Source organism: Heptranchias perlo, chromosome 18, assembly GCF_035084215.1.
Source record: "Heptranchias perlo isolate sHepPer1 chromosome 18, sHepPer1.hap1, whole genome shotgun sequence".
Taxonomy (NCBI): Eukaryota; Metazoa; Chordata; class Chondrichthyes; order Hexanchiformes; family Hexanchidae; genus Heptranchias; species Heptranchias perlo.
The window spans coordinates 2993179-3019335 of NC_090342.1; the positions used below are offsets into that span (position 1 = coordinate 2993179).

A 26157-nucleotide genomic window follows, 5' to 3' on the forward strand; every position below is an offset into this window, starting at 1 on the left:
GAGCAAGAGTAGGCCATTCGGCCCTTCTCAGTCATTCAAAATGATGGCTGATCGTCTAACTCAGTACACTGTTCCCGCTTTTTCCCCCATATCCCTTTAGCATTAAGAAATATATCTATCTCCTTCTTGAATACATCTAATGACTTGGCCTCCACTGCCTTCTGTGGTAGAGAATTCCACAGGTTCACCACCCTCAGTGAAGAAATTTCTCCTCATCTCGGTTCTAAATGGCATACTCCGTATCCTGAGACTGTGACCCCTGGTTCTGGACTCCCCAGCCATCGGGAATATCATCCCTGCATCTAGTCTGTCTAGTCCTGTTAGAATTTTATATGTTTCGATGAGGTCACCTCATTCTTCGAAACTCTAGTCAATATAGGCCAAGTCGACCCAATCTCTCCTCATACGTCAGTCCTGCCATCTCAGGAATCAGTCTGGTAAACCTTCGATGCACTCCCTCCATGGCAAGGACATCCTTCCTCAGATAAGGGGACCAAAACTGCACACAAACTCCAGATGTGGTCTCACCAAGGCCCCGTATAACTGCAATAAGACATCCCTACTCCTGTACTCAAATCCTCTTGCAATGAAGGCCAACATACCATTCGCCTTCCTAACTGCTTGCTGCACCTGAATGCTCGCTTTCAGTGACTGGTGTACGAGGACACCCAGGTCTCATTGCACCTCCCTTTTTCCCAATCTATCACCAGTCAGATACAACCAAAGTGGGTAACCTCACATTTATCCACGTTATACTGCATCTGCCATGTTCTTGCCCACTCACCCAACTTGTCTAAATCACATTGGAGCCTCTTTGCATCCTCCTCACAGCTCACATTCCACCCCAGCTTTGTGTCGTCTGCAAACTTGGAAATGTCACATTTAGTTCCCTCATCCAAATCATTGATATATATTGTGAATAGCTGGGGCCCAAGCACTGATCCCTGCGGTACCCCACTAGTCACTGCCTGCCACCCGGAAAAAGACCCGTTTATTCCTACTCTCTGTTTCCTGTCTGTCAACCAATTCTCAATCCATGCCAGTATATTCCCCCCAATTCCATTTGCTTTAATTTTGCACACCAACCTCTTGTGTGGGACCTTATCAAAAGCCTTCTGAAAATCCAAATACACCAAATCCACTGGTTCTCCCCTATCTATTCTATTAGTTACATCCTCAAAAAACTCCAGTAGATTTGTTAAGCATGATTTCCCTTTCATAAACCCATGCTGACTTTGTCCAATCCCGTTAATGTCCTCCAAGTGTTCTGTTATCACAAGTTGGCCTTAACCCTTTTTTCAAGGATGGGATTACAACTATGTTGATTATGGCTCTTTCACTTTTAATTGGAGAGTTCAAACATTGGCTTTTAATTGAAAAGGGATTCTTTAATACTTGGCCAAGAATGATATCCTGATTTAAATTGTTGATGGCTGCACCAGTGTCAATCAATCAAGGCTTCCTCTAAGCTGAATAAGCTACTGTGTTTGCTAGTTTTAAATTGAGTAATTTCTAGAACTTCCCCACTGACTAAATGGTGCGGGTCGGGTAGTTTTGTTGATTGTGACCTTTCTATTCATGGACAGGGGTTACTTTTAACTCCCTAAACCAGGAAGACATTTCACTTCTCGCCAAGACTGAAGATCAAAAACAATTTCTGAATTTGATTTGTCAATAAGCAGGACTTTTAATTTTAAAAAACCCTAAAAGTTCTTCAATTGTTGTTACACAGAATGATACAGCATGGAAGGAGGCCGTTCAGCCCATCGAGCCTGTGCTGGTTCTTTGAAAGAGCTATCCAATTAGTCCCACTCCCCCCTGTAATTTTTTTCGGCCCCTTCAAGTATTTATCCAATTCCCTTTTGAAAGTTACTGAATCTCATTTCCACCACCCTTTCAGGCAGCGCGATCCAGATCGTAACAAATCACTGCATTAAAAAAAAATTCTCCTCATCTCCCCCTCTGGCTCTTAAGATTTACTGGACATGTAGATGTCCTCAGAGAGAGAGTATTGAAAAACAAAGCTCTGAGCAGGGTTTCAGCTATGCTACCTGTCCCAATCATTGGATACATGTGTACAATATGAAGTTACAATAGTAGAATGAAGTCTGAGCCAATTGCAAACATTATGGGAAGAAATTCAACTTCATTTCACCCATTTTGGTTTTTTTTTTAAAAAAACATAAAATGAACAATATAGAGGGAGGAATTTCAGGTCATGACCTCCAGTGTCACCATATCAGAAGCATGCCTGAAACAAGCATTAGGCAACATGCAGATGCTGACTTTGGGTCCAAATGCCAGTTGTAGGACCCCAATGTCAATTTTAGGTACAGATGGGTAGACGTTGCGGGCGTGTACGCGCTGCCGAGGTGTACCACGTCTCGGGAGACCTAATCAGTGGTCTTTAAAGGGCTGCTGCCGCCCGCTCAAGAAATGCCTGCAAAACTTTTTAAAAGTACCATTTCTACAAAAGGCAGAAGGCACAGGATGCCCCTCCTGACTCCACAAAAACACTACAGGCCCCTGCCTGTCCAGGCTCAGAGGTGGACAGGATGTAGATGGTAGTACTGAGAATAAGAGAGAGTTAAGATAGCTAAGTTTATTTTCCGTTTCTCCAATTCTGGCCTCTTGAGCATTCCCAATTTCCTTCGCTCCACCATTGGCAGCCATGCCTTCAGCTGCCTAGGCCCTAAGCTCTGGAATTCCATCCCTAAACCTCTCCGCCTCTCTTCTTTAAGGCGCTCCTTAAAACCTACCTCTGACCAAACTTTTGGTCACTTGACGTAATACCTCCTTATGTGGCTCGGTTTTAAATATTGTTTGATAACGCTCCTGTGAACGTACATACGAATTAAAAGCAGGAGTAGGCCATTCGGCCCCTCGAACCTGCTCTGCCATCTGATAAGATCATGGCTGATCTGATTGTGATCTCAACCCGACTTTCCCGTCTACCTACTATAACCTTTGACTCCCTTGTTACTCAGGAATCTATCTAACTCGGCCTTAAAAATATTCAATGACCCTGCCTCCACCGCTCTCTGGGGAAGGGAGTTCCACAGACTCACGGCCCTCAGAGAAAACATTTCTCCTCATCTCCGTCTTAAATGGGAGACCCCTTATTTTTTTTTTTTTAAAACAGTGGTCCCTAGTTCTAGTCTCTCCAAGGGGAAAACATCAATTCTACCTCTTCTAGTCCCCTCAGGACCTTGTATGTTTCAATAAGATCACCTCTCATTCTTCTAAACTCCAGTGTATACAGGCCCAACTTGTCCAAACTTTCCTCATAAGAAAACCCCCTCATCCCAGGAATCAGTCGAGTGAACCTTCTCTGATCCGCCTCTAAAGAAATGATGTCCTTTCTTAAATAAGGAGACCAAAACTGCACACAGTATTCTAGATGTGGCCTCACCAATGCCCTGCACAACTGTAGCAAAACATCTCTACTTTTATATTCCATTTCCCTTGCAATAAATGACAACATTCCAATTGCCTTCCTAATCACTTGCTGTACCTGCATACTAACTTTTTGTGATTCATGTACTAGGACGCCCAGATCCCTCTGTACCTCAGGAGTTTTGCAATCTCTCTCCATTTAAATAATATACTGCTTTTCTATTCCTCCTGCCAAAGTGAAGCGCCTTGGGACATACGTAAAAGGCACTATATAAATGTAAGTAGTTGTTGTTTAAAATGATAAAACATTTGAAATGTTTTAGGTGCTGTCTTTAGAAAAACACACAATTAAAAATGGGAAAAGATTAGGGATTTATTTATATGTAACACTGCACCCTGCATCATTTATTTTTCAATTACCTGTCTGTGATGTGACTTATTAGCGTTCCAGTCTGTGCGGAGAGATAATGGTTCTCAGAAGGATTGTCAGGAGTACTGGGGAAGGAGGGAATTGGCGTAATGCTGGAATGAAGCCAGGCAATGACAAACCCCAGCTCCAGTTTCCGTGACACAGTAGCTCGCCACCAATAACAAAGTGTGTTTAAACAATGAAAAGTTACATCAGTGGATTGTGCATGTCCCATAAAAGTTAGCCACAAAAATCAAAAGATCAGAGAATTTACAGCTCAGAGGGGCACAGGCCCATTGAGTCTGTGTTAGAGACTACAGCACAGAAACAGGCCATTTGGCCCAACTGGTCTATGCTGGTGTTTATGCTCCACACGAGCCTCCTCCCTCCCTACTTCATCTCACCCTATCAGGATTCCCTTCTATTCCTTTCTTCCCCCATGTGTTTATCGAGCTTCCCCTTAAATCTACACTATTCGCCTCAACTACTCCATGTGGCAGTGAGTTCCACATTCTCACCACTCTCTGGGTAAAGAAGTTTCTCCTGAATTCCCTATTGGATTTATTAGTGACTATCTTATATTTATGACCTCTCGTTTTGGACTCCCCCCACAAGTGGAAACATTTTCTCTACGTCTCCCCTATCAGGCCACCCCTCAGCCTTCTCTCTTCTAGTTGCTGCCAACTCTCCAACTGGAACTGTCCACTTTCCCCATAACTTTTTATTGTCCTCCTTTTCAAATACGCATTTAATTTCCTTTTAACTGATGATACGATCCATGGTTCGTCAGCCCCTTGTGGCGAAGCATTCCCCGTTCTAATAATCCTCCATCTGGAAGAATATTATAACTTTCCATTTGTATCCTTCTCATTTCTGATACAGATGCGAAAAGCCATTTTAGCTCATCCATCCAGAAATACATACAAGGCTAAACTCACTGATCTCACGTTAGCTGTGGCTCACTGGGTAGCATTCCCGCCCGAGTCAGAAGGTCGTGGGTTCACGTCCCACTCCAGTAAGACCCCACTCCCCGTCACTGTGCATTCCGCACAGTTAATACCAGGAAGTCGCATGGGGTCGCAGGAAGAACAGAGTTTAAATCCCTGTTCCCATTAATTCCCAGATACCTCAAGTTGCAGACAATAGCAGATCTTGGTGTTTTGATTTATCCACCAGAGAGACAGCTTGAAGGGCAGCCCTTTCCAAACTGAGACCCAGGAAATTCAAAAACGACAAACAATCGGACCAGAGTTTCCTGGGGTTTGTGGGTCGGTTACAGACGTCCCTGATGTGTAATGTTATAGAAAACAATGTTTGAATATAATAATGTGCTGTATCTGTAGATAACTCTATTGCTGGAATATGGGATTAGAGTAGACAGGGCTGATGGCCGGCGCGGACACGATGGGCCGAAGGGCCTCTATCCGTGCTGTATAACTCTATGTACGAGCACAAAAGACCCTAGAAAGAGGCGGGGTAGGTTTTGGTGTAAAACCTGCACCTATTATCGAGAACCTGGGGGTCATTTGGATTTGAACAATACTGACTCAGCGACTCGGTAAAACGCCTCTCCTGATTTTCGTTTCCAAGGACTTCAACAGAAACAAAAATGGGGCAAGCTGATAGTTTTACACTATCGTCCAAAGTCAAGATTCCTCCCCCTCTACGTGCATAAAGAGGTTCAGAAAGATGTGAGCTGAGACCAGTATGATGCTGGAAACTCACTGATTTCAACTCTTAAGTGACAGAAACCATTAATGTTCTGGTGACTGGGTCTCTCTGGACACCAGATGATTTTTTCCCCAGAAAATAGACAAGGTACCAAGTCTATCTGTATTCAGGAGATGACTGATGGATTGTTCTAGAAGGGTGACAGGCTCAGTCCCTTCCCCTACCGTATTTGGTACCGATGACTGCATGTACCTGGAGACACAGGCGTCCACAGTCAATGCAATTGCATACATCCCGTCTAAACAATTTGTATCTCCTCAGCATGTAGACTGCAAAGTCCAGGACAGGATCCTTCACTTAAATCCCCAACACCTGGAATCCAGATGTGACTCTCCCATCCTTAGCCAGCTGCACATCTGGTTGGTTTGCTACGAGTGAAGTGGACGCAAGGGTGATTATGGGGCGTAGGAGGTCGTGGTTGCAATATGGAGCCATGCCTCATCCCTCTATTGTAAAACTCATGGAGCACAGATACCACCAGGGATGTGATTAATTACGTTCACTGTCCTCTGACTGATTTCAATGCCCAGGTCATCTTATACTGGAGGTGTTTCAGAGTGTGCAAACTCTTCAGTGTGCTGCTCATTGTATAACCATGCTATTCGGGTGAGAGGGGCACTAACAAAGAGCAGTCCCATATCTCATCCGTGAACAAGAGAATGATTCCAACAACCTGACCAATACCATGGCCAATCAACCAGGTGCTGATTCATTATTGAGAGCTGTCCATTTGGCTATCAAAACATTTTAAATTTCTTTAAATAATCTGCAGTTCTCAGGTTGAACTATTTAGAACAAAGACGTTTGTATTTAGTGTCTGATTGTTATAATTTCAATTATGACGATAAATTATTTAGAAGTAATTTCAAGCCAGTTAACACAATCCTACCATAGAGTTCAGGGATGGGGGATGAAATTCCTCCCATTCTTTGGTGGAGAATCAGGATTACAAAAAGGGAATTCACCCTTTAGCGTGCAGGATGCACTTAAAAAAAAAACTGTTTCTCGGAGTGTGGGAGTCACTGGCAAGGCCGGCATTTATTGCCCATCCCTAGTTACCCTGAGACAGTGGTGGTGGGCCGCCTTCTTGAACCGTTGGTAGCGGTTTGATACAACCGGGGGGGTGGGGTTTGCTAAGCCACAACAGAAGGGCAGTTAAGAGTCAACCACATTGATGTGGGACTGGAGTCACATATAAGCCCAGACCGGGTAAGGACGGCAGGTTTCCTTCCCGAGAGGTGGAGGGGAACGGTGTGGAAATTGCTGAGTGTCAATAAACAAAGGATCGAAAATACTAGGAAAACAAAGGCACCAAACGATGTCGGCCCACTGCCACAGATCTCGTCTGTATTATGGACTTCTCCCTTGATGGAAAAAAAATCAGCCAAAATGTACCTTCTTTTTCAGCTCAGCATATTCTCCTCATCGAATTTCAGCTTACTCAGAAAATCCTGCTGACTTGTCCTTTAATACATGTAATACATTGCTAAATTGAACTATTATCAGTCTACTTTTTCCATGAGAAAGGATTATAGAATCATGGAATCTCACAGCACAGATGGAGGCCATTTGGCCCATTAAAAGAGCTAACCAATTTGGTCCTACACCCCAGCCCAACTTTTTCCCCTCAATCCTGAAAATTAGTCCTCAAGTACATGTCCAATTGCCTTTTGAAAGTTCCTATGGAATCTGCTTCCACCGCCCTTTCAGGGAGTGCGTTCCAGATCGTAACAACCCTCTATGAAAAAAATTCTCCCCATTTCCCCTCTAGTTCTTTTGCCAATTATTTTGAATCTATGACCTCTGGTTACCGACCCACTTGCCAGAGGAAGCAGTCTCTCCCTACTTGCTCCTAATTTTGAATACCTCGATTAGGTCTCCCCTTAACCTTCTTTGCTGTAGATTGAAGGAGAAATAGCCATTTGACCAATCAAGTCAGTTTCTTCCACAAGCCATGTATAATCTACCCTAGGGTGGACTCGACTGCATCCATTTAACCCCCCCAGGGAAAATTCTGCATAAATTTGTCCTGAATGGCAAAACCGAATCAAGCAAAGTCCCAGAACATTGACATGTCGGTGTATCCCCATTATTCAGCCCCTGGCCTGTATAGATAGAGCAGGTAGCCATCCAGAGAAAGCACTGCATGTGGTGCACTAGCTGGTCAATTCATACTCATCCCTATAACTCATTAGATTTCCAAAATACATATTTAACAAATGCACAAATATGAAACAGTATTACACACTGACGCTGTACTTTATAAGATCCCCATTGCCTGCGTCTCCAGACTGCATTATCCCACCGCTCAACCTAGAGCACAGTGGGCGAATAGGATTTCCAAAACATCAGGGGTCAGGAAGAGGTTATCTGGGATCCTTCCGGGATATAATTCTGCTAAAGCGAACTATTGGAAAAACCAATAACCAAACCATTTTAAAAGGAGATCATTAAACCTACCTCTTTCTCAATGTTCAGTCCTTCAGCTCTCAGGTTCCTCTCAAACACCTCCCGTTTCTCTGCTTGTGCATTAGATTTTCTGTAAACAAGTATGTAATCAATCCGGCACTTGCCGTCCCTGAAGAACAGGCCATTTCCTTTATTTCTATCCACACCATCCTGCAGAGGAACAAACACGCACATAGAATCAGTCATACAGCACAGGAGGTGGCCGCCATTCGGCCCATCGTGCCTGTGCCGGCTCGTTGAGAGCCAATTAGTCCCATTCATCTGCCCTTTCCCTGTAATCCTGCAAATGTTTCCCCTTCGAGTATTCACCCAATTCCCCTTTGAAAGTTACTATTGAATCTGCTTCCACCACCCTTTCAGGCAGCACATTCCAGATCATAACAACTCGCTGCGTAAAAAAATTCTCATCTCCCCCTCTTGTTCTTTTTCCAATTATCATAAATCTGTGTCCTGGTTCCTGACCCTGCTGCCACTGGAAACAGTTTCCCCTTATTTATTCTATCAAAATCATTCATCATTTTGAACACCTCTATTAAATCTCAAGCAAAAAACACTGCAAATGCTGGAAATGTGAAAAAAAACCCAGAAAATGCTGGAGAAGCTCAGCAAGTGAGGCAGCATCGGTGGAGAAAGAGACAGAGTTAACGTTTCAGGTCGAAGACCTTTCATCAGAACTGGAAGATGTTGAAAGAGTTAATTTTTAATTAAGAGCAGAGCCAGGGAAAGGTGGGTGGGAGGGAAAGGAAGAACAAAAGGGAAGGTCTGTGATAGGGTAGTGGACAAGAGATTAAAATGACAAAAAGGGATGGTGGTGCAAGGTAAGGAGGGTGGTAATGGGACAGGTTAAGAGACAAAAGATTGATCAGGAGTAGCTGTAAATGGCAGCAGAACCATTACCAGCACTAGCTGACCGGAGAAATGGCAGCAGTGGTTGTGATCTGAAATTATCTCCCCTTAACCTTCTCTTCCCGAAAGGAGAACAACCCCAGCTTCTCCACATAACTGAAGTCCCTCGTCCCTTTCTGGTAAATCTCTTCCGCACCCTCTCCAAAGCGTTGACATCCTTGTAGGAATAGTTTACATTGGTTTCTAACCTCCATGTTCAATGATTTTATTACTCATTTGTTAAAATCCCGGACAGTCTGCTCCGATACCCGCAGTGACTAACCTCAAGGTATAACTGCAGGCTTCTCTTCACGCTAAATACTGCGTCGAGTTTTAGAAACAGGCACACTGAAATTCCATATCACCACTCAGACAGGAGATTAAATAGTTTATTTAACTGACAGCTTTAAAAGGCTTGAGCGCGTGTCAGATTTTCTTTTTTTTTTCCTTAAATTTCCTGAGGGATGTCAGCGTTGGAGGGAGCGAACACTTTCCATCTTAGGCATGCAGTGTCATCAAACACTCTACTCTGCCCCAACAACTTGCCTCAGTCCAACACTCAGGAACACTCTTGCTGCACCAGTATGGCAATTTTTCCATTACCCTGCACCAACTGTCCTTAAACCATCTGAATGCGACACCAATAAATACCAAACTGGAGGCACTGTGTGCTGCAGGCCCCTAACCACTTGGAACTGGATTGGGACGAGCCAAACCCATTTCACACAGGGTCCGTGCAGTCAATAGGCCAGGCACACCTACATCTCATCAGTCCAAGTTTGATTTCAACCTAGGTCCCAGAGCTGAGAAGCCAGGGTCGAACCCACTGCATCATCCACTTCCCTAGCTCTTACTTAATGGGGAAAACTCTATGCTTTATTCAAAATAGACACAACTGCAGCATTACTGCATCAAGTTCCCACGATAATGTAATCAGCAAAAGCCAGTAGTATTGTTCAAGGCTTGTGCAGTAATTTGTTTTATTGCACAACATCCAAATTAAAAAAAAAAAAATCCATATTTACAGTTGATGCCAGTGAACCGAATAATCCCTTTACATTTTCAAAGACACGGATTGATTCCCAACGAGAGCTGGTGAATTTAATAAGGAGAATCTGAAAAATGGATCAATTTCATTTGCATTGAGTTTTTAATTCAATTTACCCTATGTAATCCAATGCAACTTGTTTATTGTCTAGGTTAGTTCATTGAGTTTTGAACAGCAACAACCAAGATGTGTTTTAGCTTATTGTATTCAATGGGATTTAGACCCAGTATTTAAGCTCCTTTCTCTAACTCTAGTTGGTCACATACGAATTAAGAGCAGGAGTAGGCCATTTGGCCCCTCAAACCTGCTCTGCCATTTGATAAGATCATGGTTGATCTGATTGTGACCTTAACCCTACTTTCCCGTCTACCTACTATAACCTTTGACTCCCTTGTTAATCAGGAATCTCTCTAACTCAGCCTTAAAAATATTCAATGACCCTGCCTCCACCGCTCTCTGAGGAAGGGAGTTCCACAGACTCACGACCCGCAGAGAAAAAATTTCTCCTCATCTCAGTCTTAAATGGGAGACCCCTTATTTTTAAACTGTGGCCCCCAGTTCTAGTCTCTCCCACAAGGGGAAACATCCTCTCAGCATCTACCCCTTCTAGTCCCCTCAGGATCTTATCTGTTTCAATAAGATCACCTCTCATTCTTCTAAACTCCAGTGTATACAGGCCCAACTTATCCAACCTTTCTTCATCAGATATCCTCCTCATCCCAGGAATCTGTCGAGTGAACCTTCTCTGAACGGCCTCCAAAGCAATTATGTCCTTTCTTAAATAAGGAGACCAAAAACTGCACACAGTATTCCAGATGTGGTCTCACCAATGCCCTGCACAACTGTAGCAAAACATCTCTACTTTTATATTCCATTCCCCTTGCAATAAATGACAACATTCCATTTGCCTTCCTAATCACTTGCTGTACCTGCATACTAACTTTGTGATTCATGTACAAGGACACCCAGATCCCTCTGTACCTCTCTCCATTTAAATAATATACTGCTTTTCTATTCTTCCTGCCAAAGTGGACAAGTTCACATTTTCCCACATTATACTCCATCTGCCAAATTTTTGCCCACTCACTTAACCTATCTACATCCCTTTGCAGACTCCTTATGTCCTCTTCACAACTTAGTTTCCTACCTACCTTTGTGTCATCAGCAAATTTAGCAACCATACATTCGGTCCCTTCATCCAAGTCATTGATATAGATTGTAAATAGTTGAGGCCCAAGCACTGATCCCTGTGACACCCCACTTGTTACATCTTGCCAACCTGAAAATGACCCATTTATGCCTACTCTGTTTCCTGTTAGCTAACCAATCCTTTATCCATGCTAATATGTTACCCCCAACACCATGAGCTCTTACTTTTTGTAGTAGCCTTTCCTGTTCTACATACGACTTTTAAAAAAAAAAATTCATTCTTGGGATGTGGGTGTTGCTGGCGAGGCCGGCATTTATCGCCCATCCCCTAATTGCTCCTTGAGAAGGTGGTGGTGAGCCGTCTTCTTGAACCGCTGCAGTCCGTGTGGTGAAGGTTCTCCCACAGTGCTGTTAGGGAGGGAGTTCCAGGATTCTGACCCAGCGACGATGAAGGGTTTTGGTGTATAATTAGTTACTTTCCAAGTGAATTTAGTTGGCCCAACTTCAGCAAAATCTCGGTGTTGTGCAAACAAAAATTTGGTGATTTCAATTTCCAAAAAGTTGAGTCCATAAATGCATCTGTGATGTTCATTTTGTAATGAAATGACAGCTAAACAGGGAGGGGCAGAGTAAATACCCTGTAAGTGATCAGAAAATTGGGTGACCACATACATGTACCTGGCATTGGTGCCAAAATCAGGGCTGTGGCATCAGAGTACCAGATCACAATTTACACAGTGCGCTAGTGAGAATAACCTGAGAAACAGAAGTGATAATGGGAGGGCACTATTACAGTATTCCAAACTAAAACCTGTCCTGTACCATTTTATAATTTGTCATTTTCAAATATTTATCCAATTCCCCTTCCAAAGCCATTGTAAATTCTGCTTCCACCATAGTTTCTGGTGGGATGCTCCATGTTTTAACAACCCTCCCAAGTAAAAAAAAAAAAATCACCTAACCTCATGTGATTTTATCGGTGATGATTTTAAATTGACGCTCTCTTGTTATTGATTCACCGGCCAGTGGAAATAGCTTTTCCAGATTCACCTGATCAAAACCCCAAACATGTGACAACGTTATCACTCTCCCCTTTCAGCAATTGTTGCGTGGAGCTTCCCAGTAGACTCTCGTCCTACATTTCAAAATTATATGTCTTTTTGAATATAAACATCAATATCAAAATGGGATATAAAAACACATGCCACCTCACCTCTACGCCCGTTTCCAGCCTACTCACATCATCTGAAGTGCTGGTCAAATTGCCAGGATGAAGCAGAGAGTCGTCATCTTTCGAAGGACTGTTCCTCCCCTCAGATTCACCGAGGTAAATATTTATATCCCGAGCCACTGTAACAGGAGGGGAAACAGTAGTGATACTCTCGAGAAACAAACAAACACCAAAAATGTAGAACAAGCGACCAAAAGATATTCTGAACTTTGTGTTTAGTCAAACTTCGTAAAACCAACCAGTCTTATTTAAGCACTTGCTGTGAAAAGGAGCCATAAAAGGTCAGTGATTTCAGTGACACTTGAGCTAGAAATTACAGTCCACAACACTTAACTCATATGGTACGAACTTCCTCTAACAGGACACCTCTTAGGAAAAAAGATATTGAATTGTGTTCAGTGGCATCAGCCACTCCCTCGAGCTCACATGGTTATCTGCTTCTCACAGAAGTTGACTCCGCTGCCTTGTGATCTGCTGGTGGGGGAGAAGGACCCGAGAACTCATCAATTAAACTCCCTTGGGATCTGGATCCGATCTCCGTGTCTTAAAGAAAGAACTTGCATTTATATAGCACCTTTCACAACCTCAGGACGTCCCAAAGTGCTTTACAGCCAATATTTTTGAAGTGTCGTCACTGTTGTAATGCAGGAAACTCAGCAGCCAATTTGCACACAGCAAGATCCCACAAACAGCAATGGGATAATGACCAGATCATCTGGTTTTTTTTTTTTAAAAAGTGATGTTGGTTGAGGGATAAATGTTGGCCAGGACACCAGGAAGAACTCCCCTGCTCTTCGAAATAATGTCATGGGATCTTTTACGTCCACCTGAGGGGGCAGACAGGGCCTCGGTTTAACATCTCATCAGAAAGATGGCAGCTCCGACAGTGCAGCACTCACTGGAGCGTCGGCTTGGATTATAGGGCTCGCGTCTCGAGCCCTATAATCCACTGTATCAGGTGGAACTTCAGGACGTGTAGTTCTTTAACTTCTCCGAAAGTGGACTGAGCTAACACTAGGAGAGGCTTCGCTTGGTTTGATTCCTAAGCTGCTTTATTCCACAGTAGGTAAAATGTAATGAAAGTCACTTGGTACAAATCAGTTCAATTTCTGTTCACATACCATTATAAAATAAACACACGGACATTAGCACCTTTGGGGGATACTTTCTTCACACAGCAAGATGGATTTGCTCCGCTGTCTGCCCTGCCAACAGTACGGAGTTATTTCTCCCTCTCAGCCTTTCTGCTGCCTCGACTTACTTTCTGGTGTCAGTGCTGATTTTTAAAAGCCTCTCTTCAAAGACTAGCTGAGAGCAAAGAAATGGGGTAACATTAAAAAAGGTACTAGATGTCTCTTTAGTGACCAGACATTGCTAACGAACGGGCCATTGTTTGGGAACTCTTCATCAAATCTAAAACACATCTCCACTGCCAGATTTACGGCTCTGCGCGCCCCGATTTTGATTGCTCCACCATTGGCGGCCGTGCCTTCAGCTGCCTGGGCCCTAAGCTCTGAAATTCCCTCCCTAAAACTCTCCGCCCCTCTCTCCTCCTTTAAGATGCTCCTTAAAACCTACGTCTAACCAAGCTTTTGATTACCTGTCTGAATAATATCTCCTTATGTGGCTCGGTGTCAAATTTTGTTTGATAAAGCGCTCCTGTGAAGTGGCTTGGGACGTTTTTACTATGTTAAGGCGCTATATAAATGCAGGTTGTTGTTGCGTGGGGCAGCTGGTTACTTTAGGGGCAAATTTCTGCTCAAAGAACATCATAAAACAGCCCATGTGTGGGGGTCCCATTGGTGGAAAAATGGCCACAGCATTCCAAACAACAACATCATCACTAACCGTTTTAAATTAGCAGAGAGAGGAATGTCACATGATTGTTCCTTGCCTGCATTTACTCTCCGATTCCTGGGAAATTGGTACTCATTCTGGCATTTAATTGCATGCAGTGAAAACCATTCTGCCATAACAGCTTAAATTAGCATGCTGAATTAGCAGGAACTATGCAGAATCTCTTTCTAAGCTATTAATTATTTTGAATTACCTAGTAATGGCGGAGGGTGGACGGAAACTGCAGGCTAAAAGATAAATCAAAACGAGAGGGAGGCCAATGTTACACTAAGTGCAGCAGAATGGTGAGATTGCGACACTCTAGAACATGTGTATTACACTCAAACAGCTGGGCAAGATCAAGCCAATCTGGGGGGACACTGAAAGATCAGGTGGAAAAAGCCAAGAGAATGAGTAGTGTTGGAGGAGTCGCAGCTGGGATCAACCAGAGGCACAAGGCTGATGTTGACTGGTGTGGTTGGGACCAGGACAGTTAAGCTATGGAGTTTACGCCAAGAAAAAAGACTTGGGTATGACCGTCAGAGCCCTGACTGATCAATCCAGTAAGAAAAATTAGTATTTGGTGTAAGCAAGAATAGGCATCAGGTCATCAGGAGGACAGAAGTCAAAAGAAAATGGAATAAAAAAAGTTAAGAAATAGGAGCAGGAGTAGACCATATGGCCGCTCGAGCCTGCTCCGCCATTTAATAAGATCATGGCTGATGATCTACCCTAACTCCACTTTCCCACCCGATCCCCATATCCCTTGATTCCCCTAGAGTCCAAAAATCTATCTATCTCAGCCTTGAATATACTCAACGATTCAGCATCCACAGCCCTCTGGGGTAGAGAATTCCAAAGATTCACAACCCTCTGAGTGAAGAATGTCCTCCTCATCTGTCTTAAATGGCCGACCCCTTATCCTAAGACTATGCCCCCTAGTTCTAGACCCTTAACAGGGGGAGTAGAAAGTGCTGGGGGCAGTGTTGGAGTAGAGGACCCTTGTATAATGAGATGGGGGAAGACCACTCCGGAAATTCAAGGTGGCCAGAACCTTCCAGTATGGCCTTCTGGCTCTTAAAAGTTTTACCTGATGCTGTTCCTGCTTCTCTCCTCGCCCCAGCTCCTAATTTGTGCCATGTCTTCCCACCAAGGCTCCTGCCTCATGTCCCTATCCCTTCAAGGGCTGCCAACTCCAGTTGAAAGTATTCCTGGAGGTTTCGTCACATGAGTGTGTGGAACAAGCAACTAAGATTAGGAAAGAAAATGTACTGGAGAAAATAACGGGACTAAAAGCCAACAAATCCCCTGGACTAGAGGGCCTATATCCTAGGGTTTTAAGAGATGGCTGCAGAGATAGTGGATGCACTGGTTGTGATCTTTCAAAATTCCCTAGATTCTTGAACAGTCCCCATGCATTGGAAGATAGCAAATGTAACCCCACTATTCAAGAAAGGAGGAAGAAAAAAAAACCAGGGAACTACAGGCCAGTTAGCCTGACATCAATAGTAGGGAAAGTGCTAGAATCCATTTTTAAGGATTTAGAAAATCATAAAATGATTAGGCATGGTTTTATGAAAGGGAAATCGATTTGAATTTTTTGAGGGTGTAACTAGCAGGGTAGATAAAGGGGAACCAGTGGATGTAGTATATTTGGATTTTCAAAAAGCATTCGATAAAGGTGTCACAAGAAAGGTAATTACACAAGATTAGGGCTCACGGGATTGGGGGTAATATATTAGCGTGGATTGAGGATTGGGATTTGGGTGTCCTTGTACATGAATCACAAAGTTAACACGCAGGTACAGCAAGCAATTAGGAAGGCAAATGGTATGTTAGCTTTTATTGCAAGGGGGTTGGAGTGTGAGAGTAAGGAGGTCTTGCTGCAATTATATAGGGCTCTGGTGAAGCCACACCTGGTGTACTGTGCACAGTTTTGGTCTCCTTACCAAAAGGAAGGATATACTTGCTTTAGAGGCAGTACAACAAAGTTCACTAGATTGATTCCTGGGATGAGAGGGTTGTCCCATGGAGGAGAGATTGAGTAGAATGGGCCTATACTCTCTGGTGTTTAGAAGAGTAAGAGGTGATCTCATTGAGATGTATAAAGTTATTAGCATCTACCCTGTCAAGCCCTCTGAGAGTCTGTTTCCCCTGGCTGGAGAGTCCAGAACTAGGGGGCATAGTCTCAAAATAAGAGGTTGGCCATTTAGGACTAAGATGAGGAAAAATTTCTTCACTCAGAGGGTTGTGAATCTTTGGAATTCTCTACCCCAGAAGGCTGTGGATGCTCAGTCGTTGAGTCTATTCAAGATTGAGATCGATGGATATTTGGACTTTAAGGGAATCAAGGGATATGGGGATAGGACGGGAAAGTACAGTGGAGGTAGAAGATCAGCCATGATCTTATTGAATGGCGGAGCAGGCTCGAGGGGCCGAATGGCCTACTCCTATTTATGTTCTTACGATCTCCAACCGCCACGCCCCCAGGCGCCAGTCATTGGTCGCCCGAATGTCCACCCTCGCAGTGTCCTGCCATCTCATGGCCAATTGGGAAACAAACAGGCTCTTCATTACCTGATTGGATGACTCTTGAATGTCAGTCAAACAGCCTTTTCACCCCCATCTCCAATATTTTTGTAACTAATAAGCAAAAGTGTTTGCAGAAAATCAAAAATTTAATGTCCCGATGATTTTTCCTCTTGGTTTTGCTCGTAGTGTCCAGGAGATTAATCTTCAATTCCTGGAGACTCCAGGGACAATCCTGGAGTGTTGGTAACCCCTAATCACACCCCAGTCCCAACCTCTTAACGGAGAGGGGACTCAAACTTCCAGATCACGAGTGCTAAAATAATCACAAAAAATTCTAAAAATCTATTTTAAACGGTGAGAGTTTACTGTCTCTTGGCACTCACTAAATAAATTAATGACGATTTAGTAAAAATCTGGAATAAAAAAAAACTTGCATCAGTAATGGTGGCCATGAAACTACTGGATTGTCGTAAAAACCCATCTGGTTCACTAATGTCCTTTAGGGAAGGAAACCTGCCGTCCTTACCCGGTCTGGCCTATACGTGACTCCAGACCCACAGCAATGAGGTTGATTCTTAATCGCCCTCTGAAATGGCCTAGCGGCTCATCACCACCTTCAAGTGCAATTAGGGATGGGCAATACGCCCACATCCCATGAACGAACAATAAAAACCAAAACAGAACCAAAAAGACATCAGTCGGTTGAATACGAGACCCCTCGATGCTGTGATTCTTGCCATTGGTCAGGAAGAGCAGTATTGCAGAAATAATTCATCTTACTGGGTGGATAGGGAAGTATAATACTAAATAATTCCAATACATGGGAGAGGGGCAAAGAACTGATGCCTACAGAAAGGCAGATCATCATCAATACTGGGTTATTTTGTATTTCGTGTTAGCCAATCAGCAGTGCTGTGAATGGTCACTGTCAGCGGTTCCACAGCTCAAGCAAAAATTAATTGCAACAGAGATGCCCTTGCCAGGTGCCTTGGAAGAATTCCAATGAAGATGCAATTCCATTAGGGACAACTGGGGTGTCAGAACAAGAGCATAACAAGGAAATCCATCAGACAAAGGTTTCCCAAAATTCCATGACCACAGGGTACAGTAGTGAAGTGGCTATGTTACTGGTCTAGTAATTTGAAGAACATTAGTTCAAATCTCACCATGGCAGTTTGAGAATTTGTATTCAGAAAAAGTCGGGATCAGTAAAAGTGTCCATGAAGCTGTTGGATTGTTGTAAAAACCCAACTGGTTCACTGATGTCCCTTCAGGGAAGGAAACCCGCTGTCCTTACCCGGTCTGGCCCTACGTGACTCCAGTCCCACACCATTGTGGTTGACTCTTAACTGCCCTCTGAAGTGGCCTAGAGAGCTTCTCAGTTGTATGAAACCTCAAGGTAACTAGGGATGGGCGATAAATGCCAGCCTTGCCAGTGATGCCCACATCCAGAGAATGAAAACAAATAAATAGCACTTCTCGCAAGAGAGACCCCTCCTCAATGTTCGGAGGGAACTTTACTAGATTCATTCAACAGTCGTAAAACATACGATAGAGTCAATGAACGGCATATAGAAAGAGTTCCTCTCCAGAGGTAGAAGCAATCTAACTGGAACTAGTTTATCCAAATGAGTTGCAAGGGCAGCAGTGAAAGTTTTGGATTCACAAGTGAGACAGACCAGTAGGAGACAGACTCGATGTTCACGCCTTTTCAGCTCAAGAGGGGAGGAAACGTCCACTGAAAGGTAGGAGGTAGAATCAGTTTTAGGGATTTCGTGAAATAGGAGCCGGCAATTCCAGCATCATCATGATGTTAAAAAATCTGTGGAAACCATCTGGGCCAAGTCAGTCTGAAGGGAGCTTCTAGTTCGGAGTATGGTACCCAGAGTGATGGGGACATCCAAAGCCATGCGGTTCACTTGATCTAGGTGCTTCAAGGAAGGGATAAGTTTGCCAGGGACTACTTTCAATGTATGGTCTCACTCGCCTGGGGCACAGAGTTGGGAAACCTGATTTTAAAATCCGGAAAATAAGGAGCACAACTGCCCACTGTGCCCAACCCTGACCCACACTGCCAGCAATCAAGGTTCCACGCTGAGAGTCCAGCCTTGCAAAATATACACTCTTTAAAAAAAAGTCTACAAATAGTCTCAAACATTACCTCAATACCTGGCAATGCATTGGTTTCTGAATGACATCAAACTCTAAATTAAACTATTGGTTAGCATCCTCGAGATTAGTAACAGCCCAGCCAAGGATGTCCAAATACTTTGCTGCTTCATCAGAACATAAGGCCAGTATATCCCCCAGCCTCTCACAATGCAGGACTGCTAAACCTAATTAATCTCACCACACAGCATCTTCCAACACCTGAATCAGCTCCTTCAATCAAAGCAGTCGAGTCGATGTTGGTTTCTTTTCTTCCTTCTGGTGTAGGAAGATAAATCCATGGGATTACCATCTTGGCCGTCTCTCAGAACAGAGTAGGCAAAGTTCCAGAGGTACTGTTGTGTTTTTAAAAAAATGTAAACATTCCCAGAATTGAGGATCTTGCAGAAGAGAGAGATGTAGAAAAACCCATCTGCTCGACCAAATAAAATCCTTTACCTAGGATTTGTGGGGATTGGAGTAAAATGTGGAACTTGAAGCCATTGGATTGAGCCTTTGACCCGATCGACCAGCGCTGGGACCTCACATCCAGGGCACTCGGCCAAAGACGGACAAGAGTGGAGAGCCAAGCTGGTGGGTAGCTTACCCAACCATGGGTTAAAAACAACTGGAATCTCCACATAATAAAACAAATCTACGGGGCCAGATGAGGAGGAGGTTAAAAAAGGTAAAAGAGAGACAGTCAGTAGAATTCAATAAAGTAATGAAAATCCAGCCAAACAAGCAGAGACTCGAATATACTGATCCCGTTCATCCACTCAAGTAGGCTCAAGCAAAAATGGGTGACCCTCATGTTAAAATTGCAATGCCCCTTGGGAGGGGTCAGAGATACACTGACAGCACCTATCCCCAACTCTGATGAAGCTTTTCATGTACCCATCTCTGTCCCTGCCTCAGCTCATCTGCTGCTGAAACCCTCATCCATGGCTTTGTTACCTCCAGTCTCAACTATTCCGATGCTCTCCTGGCCGGCCTCCCATCTTCCACCCTTTGTAAACTTGAGCTGATCCAGAACTCTGCTGCCCGTATCCTAACTCACACCAAGTCCCGTTCACCCATCACCCTGTGTTCGCTGACCTACATTGGCTCCTGGTCCAGCTACGCCTCGATTTTAAAATTCTCATCCTTGTTTTCAAATCCCTCCATGGCCTCGCCCCCCTCCCTATCTCTGTAACCTCCTCCAGCCCTACAACCCTCCGAGATCTCTGCGCTCCTCCAATTCTGGCCTCTTGCATATCCCCCATTTCAAATCGCTCCACCATTCAGCTGCCTAGGCCCTAAGCTCTGGAATTCCCTCCTCAAATCTCTCCTCCTTTAAGACGCTCCTTAAAACCTATCTCGTTGACCCACCTATACTAATATCTCACGTGGCTCGGTATCAAATTTTGTTTGCTAAATTGCTCCTGTGAAGCGCCTTGGGACGTTTTACCACGTTAAAGGTGCTATATAAATGCAAGCTGTTGTTGTCCCACTGCAGCCCAGCAAGGCCACAAAACTTTCCCCTTCCCTGCACAGAAAGGCAAACTCCTTATGTAATTTGTTTGGAGATTTGAGTCCTTGATCATTTCAGGCAGATATTAGAGAGCCTCTGACGGAGCCTGGAGAGTAATTAGTAACTCAAGTGTGGATTATAGGAACAGGAGGAGGCCATTCAGCCCCTCGAGCCTGTTCCGCCATTCAATTAGATCATGGCTGATCTGAAACTCAACTCCATTTACCCGCCTTTGCTCCATATCCCTCAATGCCCTTACCCAACAAAACTAACAATCTCAGGCCAACATCCACAGCCTGTTGAGTGTTTTCCAGATTTCCACCACCCTGTGTGTGAAAAATGCTCCCCGATTTCACTCCTAACTGGTCTAGCTATGATTTTAAGATTGTACCCCCCATGTTCTGGATTCCCCCACCAGAGGAAAGAGTTTCTCTGTATCTACCCTATCGAATCCCTTCTTCCTTTTAAACACCTCAATTGGATCACCCCTCAACCTTCTAAACTCAAGGGATTACAAACCAAGTCTACGCAACTTGTCCTCATAATTTAACCCTTTTAAGTCCTGGTGAATCTGCACTGCACCCCCTCCCAGGCCAATATATCCTTCCCAAGGTGCGGTGCCCAGAACTGAATACAGTATCTTCACATGGGGTCTGACCAAGGCTCTGTACAACTGAAGCATAATTTTGAACCTTTTATATTCCAGCCCCCTTGGATTTTACTCCACATAAGTTTTTAAGAGTACATTTTTTAAAAAAAATGACTTAACGAGTCTATAGAATCACAAGTTAATTCTGCTAAAATTGCTTCAAAATGATTCATAGTTTAACACCCACAAATTTGACTCTGGTCTCCAGCTAGATATTTATAAATATGCTCATTATTACTATCCATCCCTTACATAATTATTTATGGATTAAAATACTGCTGCCAGGTAGTAAAGGTTAGTTATATGTAAAAGGTTGAACAAAATTATTCAGTAACCTGCGTTACTAACCTTTCTCTGTTGGATTCTAAATTTGAAGACTGATACTTTTTTTTAATATAATATAACTCAAGTCAAAACTAAAATGAAATGGATGAATCTTCCCCTCGAGTGCAACTCAATATTTATCCCTCAATTAACATCACAAACAGACTACCCGGTTATCTCTCTGCTGATCGTGGGATCTTGCTGTGCGCAAATTGGCCGCCACGTTTTCTACATTACAACAGTGACTACATTTCAAAAAAGCACTTCATTGGTTGTAAAGCGCTTTGGGATGTCTGAAGGTTGTGATAGGCGCTATATAAATGCAAGAACAGAGATCCTACCCATTGTGGCGTTCCCCCTTCTAGGTGAAGGGGGATGCTGGAAGGAGACGATGTTTTTTTCCTGTAATCTTGCTCTTTAGAGCAAACATAAATTAATGTAATTTACATGTAAATTAATTGAATACACAATGATTCAACAACTTGCATTTATATAGCACCTTTGACGTAGCAAAATATCCCAAGTTGCTTCACAGGAGCGATCAAAAAAACTAGCCACATAAGGCGATATTAGGACAAGTGACCAAAAGCTTGGTCAAAGGAGGCAGGTTTTAAGGAGCATCGAGATAAAACTTAATTTTGAATTTGTTTATCATGATGGTTTTGCTTCAAGCATTTTGGAATCTTAATATTCCACAAAACATTAACTCAAACACGAGAGTTCCTCACAACTGAATGTGTAGATTTCAAGACACTGCATTTGTCAAAGTATCATAATGCTCATCGTTAAACGCACAGCTAATGCCACGAGGCCTTTCCCACGGGTCTGAGGTCTTGGTTACATAGGAACAGGAGTAGGCCATTCAACCCCTCGAGCCTGTTCCCCAAGTTAGCTGCTCACATGGCCTGTGCCTTTAAGTCCACTGCTCGAGTCCTCCCAGTGGGAAACCAGGTAATGGTAGGTGCTTGGAAATTGGGATCGTCAACCGGAGGTCAGGGAATTGCTTGGAAATTTCAGAAACAAAAATGGAAAATGCTGGAAAAGCTCAGTTAAGGCACAGCATCTGGGGGAGAGAAGTGACTATTCACCATGTCAGGCATCACCTGGTTCTGATGAAAGGCAGTACCCGATAGGTTGATTTGACTCTTCTCTCCACAGATGCTCTGCCTGACCTGCTGAACGTTTCCAGCATTTTCTGTTTTGTTTGTTTCAGACCTCGAGCATGCACAGTATTTTCATTTTTGTAAAATTTCCAGTCAGTTAACAAAAACGATGGTTTTGGATCAGTACTGATGTGATGACACGCTAAAAGCAAGCCTTCTTTCTAATAACACCTATATCTCCCATGATGCTGCTCACAGCAAGAAAGAAAAAAAGAATTTTGTATATCCCTTCTGAGGTGAGATAGCCAAAATTGAATGTAGTACATAGAATTTACAGCACAGAAACAGGCCATTCAGCCCAACTAATCCATGCTGGTGTTTATGCTCCACATTGGCCTCCTCCCTCCCTATTTCATCTCACCCTATCAACATATCCTTCTATTCCTTTCTCCCTCATGTGTTTATCCAGCTTCCCCTTAAATGCATCTACACCATTCGCCTCAACTACTCCTTGTGGTAGAGAGTTCCACATTTTAACCACTCTCTGGGTAAAGAAGTTTCTCCTGAATTCTTTATTGGATTTATTAGTGACTCTTATCTTTGTGTCTTTTAGTTATGGTCTTCTCTACATCTACCCTAATGAATCCTCCATTTTTTAAAAAAAACCTCTATTAAGTCACTCCTCAACCTTCTCTTCTCTTCTCTGGAGAGAACAGCCTCAGCCTGTTCATTCTTTCCTGATGGTCTGATCAAGGCTCGTATAACTGAAGCATCGCCTCCTCACTTTTGTGTTCCAACCCCCTTGAGATAAAGGCCAACATTCCATTAACCTTTATTGATTACTTTTCGTACCTGTGCACTAGCTTTTCATGGTTTAATATTTTACCTTAAAGCTCCTTTTATATTTTTCCATGATATGTTTTGCACAAAAGAAAAAAAAAAATCATCCAACAATCTTCTATTTATCTGCGATATCAAAAAAAGGGTAAGGTTGTCCCAAGTGTTTGGAGCATGGGTTTTTACAGTGGGGAACAAGAAATATAAAATAAAAAAGGTCAAACTCATTTGCAGTTCCTTCTGTACCAGTATCTCTCCAGTATTACTTGGTGCTACTAAAAAGGTTTTGCTTCAATAAATGTGCTTAAGAGCACAATCGTGTAATGGTGACGATGGTTGGTGAGTAATCCAGAGGTTGTGAGTTTGAGTCCCACCACGTCAAGTGTGAAAATGAATTCAGTAAATTTGGCAATTTCTGGCCACACTAGGAAGTTTACTCTTATTGCCCTCTGAGCTGGACTAACGAGCCACTTAAGTCGTAAAAGGACATCTGCTTGAAACCAGCGTTTTAAGACCTCATTCTCAGGTCAATTGGAGCTGGCCAGTCAATGTGTCAAAATTATAAGGCCCCGATATTCACGGCGAGGTGGGGTGGGTGCAGGGGAGGCTGGAAATGGCCAAAGAACCCGGCAAGGCCCTGCCGAACTTAACGGCAGGATCGCATTAACATTTTTTAGTTTCATTTCCCACCTGGCCAAATAGACAGCCTGGCCGGCAACAGCAGCAGGAGATCTTTGGGGACGGACATCGGCAATCCGGGGGTGGGGGGGGCAGGAAAAGAGGCCAGCAGACCTGTGATCAGGGTTTTGGGGGGGGGGGGGGGGGGGGAAAGCACTCCTGCTCCTCCCGGCCCACATGGAGTGCTGAAAGAAGCCACTTACCGAGTGGAGCTGGCAGCTCCCGTCTCCTGGGAAACCCATGCAGCAATCAATTTTAAAATCGAGCTCCCAATCGCACTGTGGGAGCCTGATTTTAAATACATTAATGAACATAATAGGAGCAGGAGTAGGCCATACGGCCCCTCGAGCCTGCTCCGCCATTCAATAAGATCATGGCTGATCTTCTACCTCAACTCCATTTTCCTGCACCATCCCCATATCCCTTGATTCCCCTAGTGTCCAAAAACACTAGTGTCCCTCCATGACGGGAGGCTCGAACACCCCAATATCTGTGGGTGCGTGTTGGGGACACGTTCCCCGTATTTAACTTTAATCCACCCCCATCCCCCCTCAAACCCACCCTCCCCTGTCAGTCGTGTGTGGGCTAATATCGAGGCCATAATCTCTGACTGCACAAACTGCAGTAACAACCTCCTTCAATTAAAACATACCATTGTGTATGTCTACAAACAAAAACAGCCAGCTCTTGGTCACTGGTGTTCATGTTTTATTTACAAAACTGTTAATCTGAAAAAAAAATCTTGATAATGCACAAAGTGGATGAAGCATTCATCGTCTGAGAGTCTGCAGCTTGTGTAGTTCCTGTAACAGATGTTTCGACCCATTAACCACGGCCTCACAAACCGTATCTCCAATTTTATTATTCAGAGGAGATAGAGTGGAAATTTTGCCAAGAAATGTTAACACATGGCTATCAGCGAGTAACTGCCACGTTAACTGTCCTCATTGCTAGTCCGTTAATTACATACAATTGTCTTATAACAGCAGCTGTACCAGACAAATCAATCAGTCGTGATTCAAAATTTTAAACACTGGCACAAATGCTAATTTGGTAATTTGTTCAACATAAAGTTTGTGTGTGTTGTGAAACAAAACAGGGGCTGAAATCTGGTGGAGGCCCATTATACACCTTCAAATATCTAGACAGATGATAATTTATATAAATGCAAGGAGTTGTTGTATCTGAAGCGATGAACAACTATAAATTGCTAATGTCAAATAACACAAAGGTAGATCGAATGAACTAAAGGCCAAATTCTCCAATTCCAATCTCTTTTTGAAACAAAAAAAAATCTATTCTTAGAGGCTTTTTTTGCGTTTGATTGGAAAGATTGTGTCAAAAACCCAATCAAGCACCTTGACTCAGTTCGAACACTACCCTTGTAACAGGAGCTGCAAAATTCCCCTGTGGGTCACAGAGTTAATGGTAAAAGACACTATATTTAATGATGCTACCTCTAGGGATGCAATTTTTTTTTTAAAGAAACGCATTTTTCTTTTCTGGCCCTAAAAACTATTCCTGTGGTGTTCTTTCTTTCCTTTTTCCTTTTATTCTCATTGTTTCTTTATTCCTTTTTATTCGTGCTGTCTTTTCAATTCTACTGACATCTCTCTGTCTTTCCTTTTTGAATTTCAAGTTTTCATTTACTTTACTGCAGGAGTGAAGGAGCTTTGATCTCCCAGGGCTGGATTGCCTGTTCAGAACATAAGGAGGCGGCCATTCAGCCCCTCGAGCCTGTTCCGCCATTCAAATAGCTCATGGCTGATCTGTATCTGAACTCCATTTACCTGCCTTGGTTCCCGTAACCCTTAATCCCCTTACCCAACAAAAAATCTATCAATCTCAGCTTTCAAATTTTCAATTGACTCCCCCCACAACAGCTTTGAAAGGGGGGGGGGGGGGAGGGGAAAGAGAGTTCCAGATTTCCACTCCCCTTTGTGTGAAGAAATGCTTCCTGACATCACCCCTGAACGACCGAGCTCTAATTTTAAGGTTCTGCCCCCTTGTTCTGGACTCCCCCCACCAGAGGAAATAGTTTCTCTCCATCTCCCCTATCAAATCCTTTAATCATCTTAAACACCTCAATTAGATCACCCCTTATTCTTCTATACTCGAGGGAATACAAGCCCAGTCTCTGCAACCTGTCCTCATAATTTAACCCTATCTGTCCCACAAGCTACCCCTACTTTATGGAATAAATTACCCAAATCGAGGAT

At 43.5% G+C, this 26157-nt stretch overlaps 1 protein-coding gene across 3 annotated transcripts in view; it reads right to left on the minus strand.

The window, feature by feature from the left end:
- The window catches only part of LOC137334503 (anoctamin-4-like), a 167335-nt gene that overhangs the window by 78124 nt on the left and 63054 nt on the right, over nt 1–26157 (minus strand). For 2 of the 3 annotated variants that reach the window (XM_067999215.1, XM_067999217.1), the window contains exons 3-4: nt 12301–12437; nt 7997–8155 (exon numbers count right to left, since the gene is read on the minus strand). In XM_067999215.1, the coding sequence (XP_067855316.1) occupies nt 7997–8155; nt 12301–12437 (296 nt within the window). The remainder of the gene's footprint in view (nt 1–7996; nt 8156–12300; nt 12438–26157) is intronic. The other variant, XM_067999216.1, reaches the window with a different exon arrangement.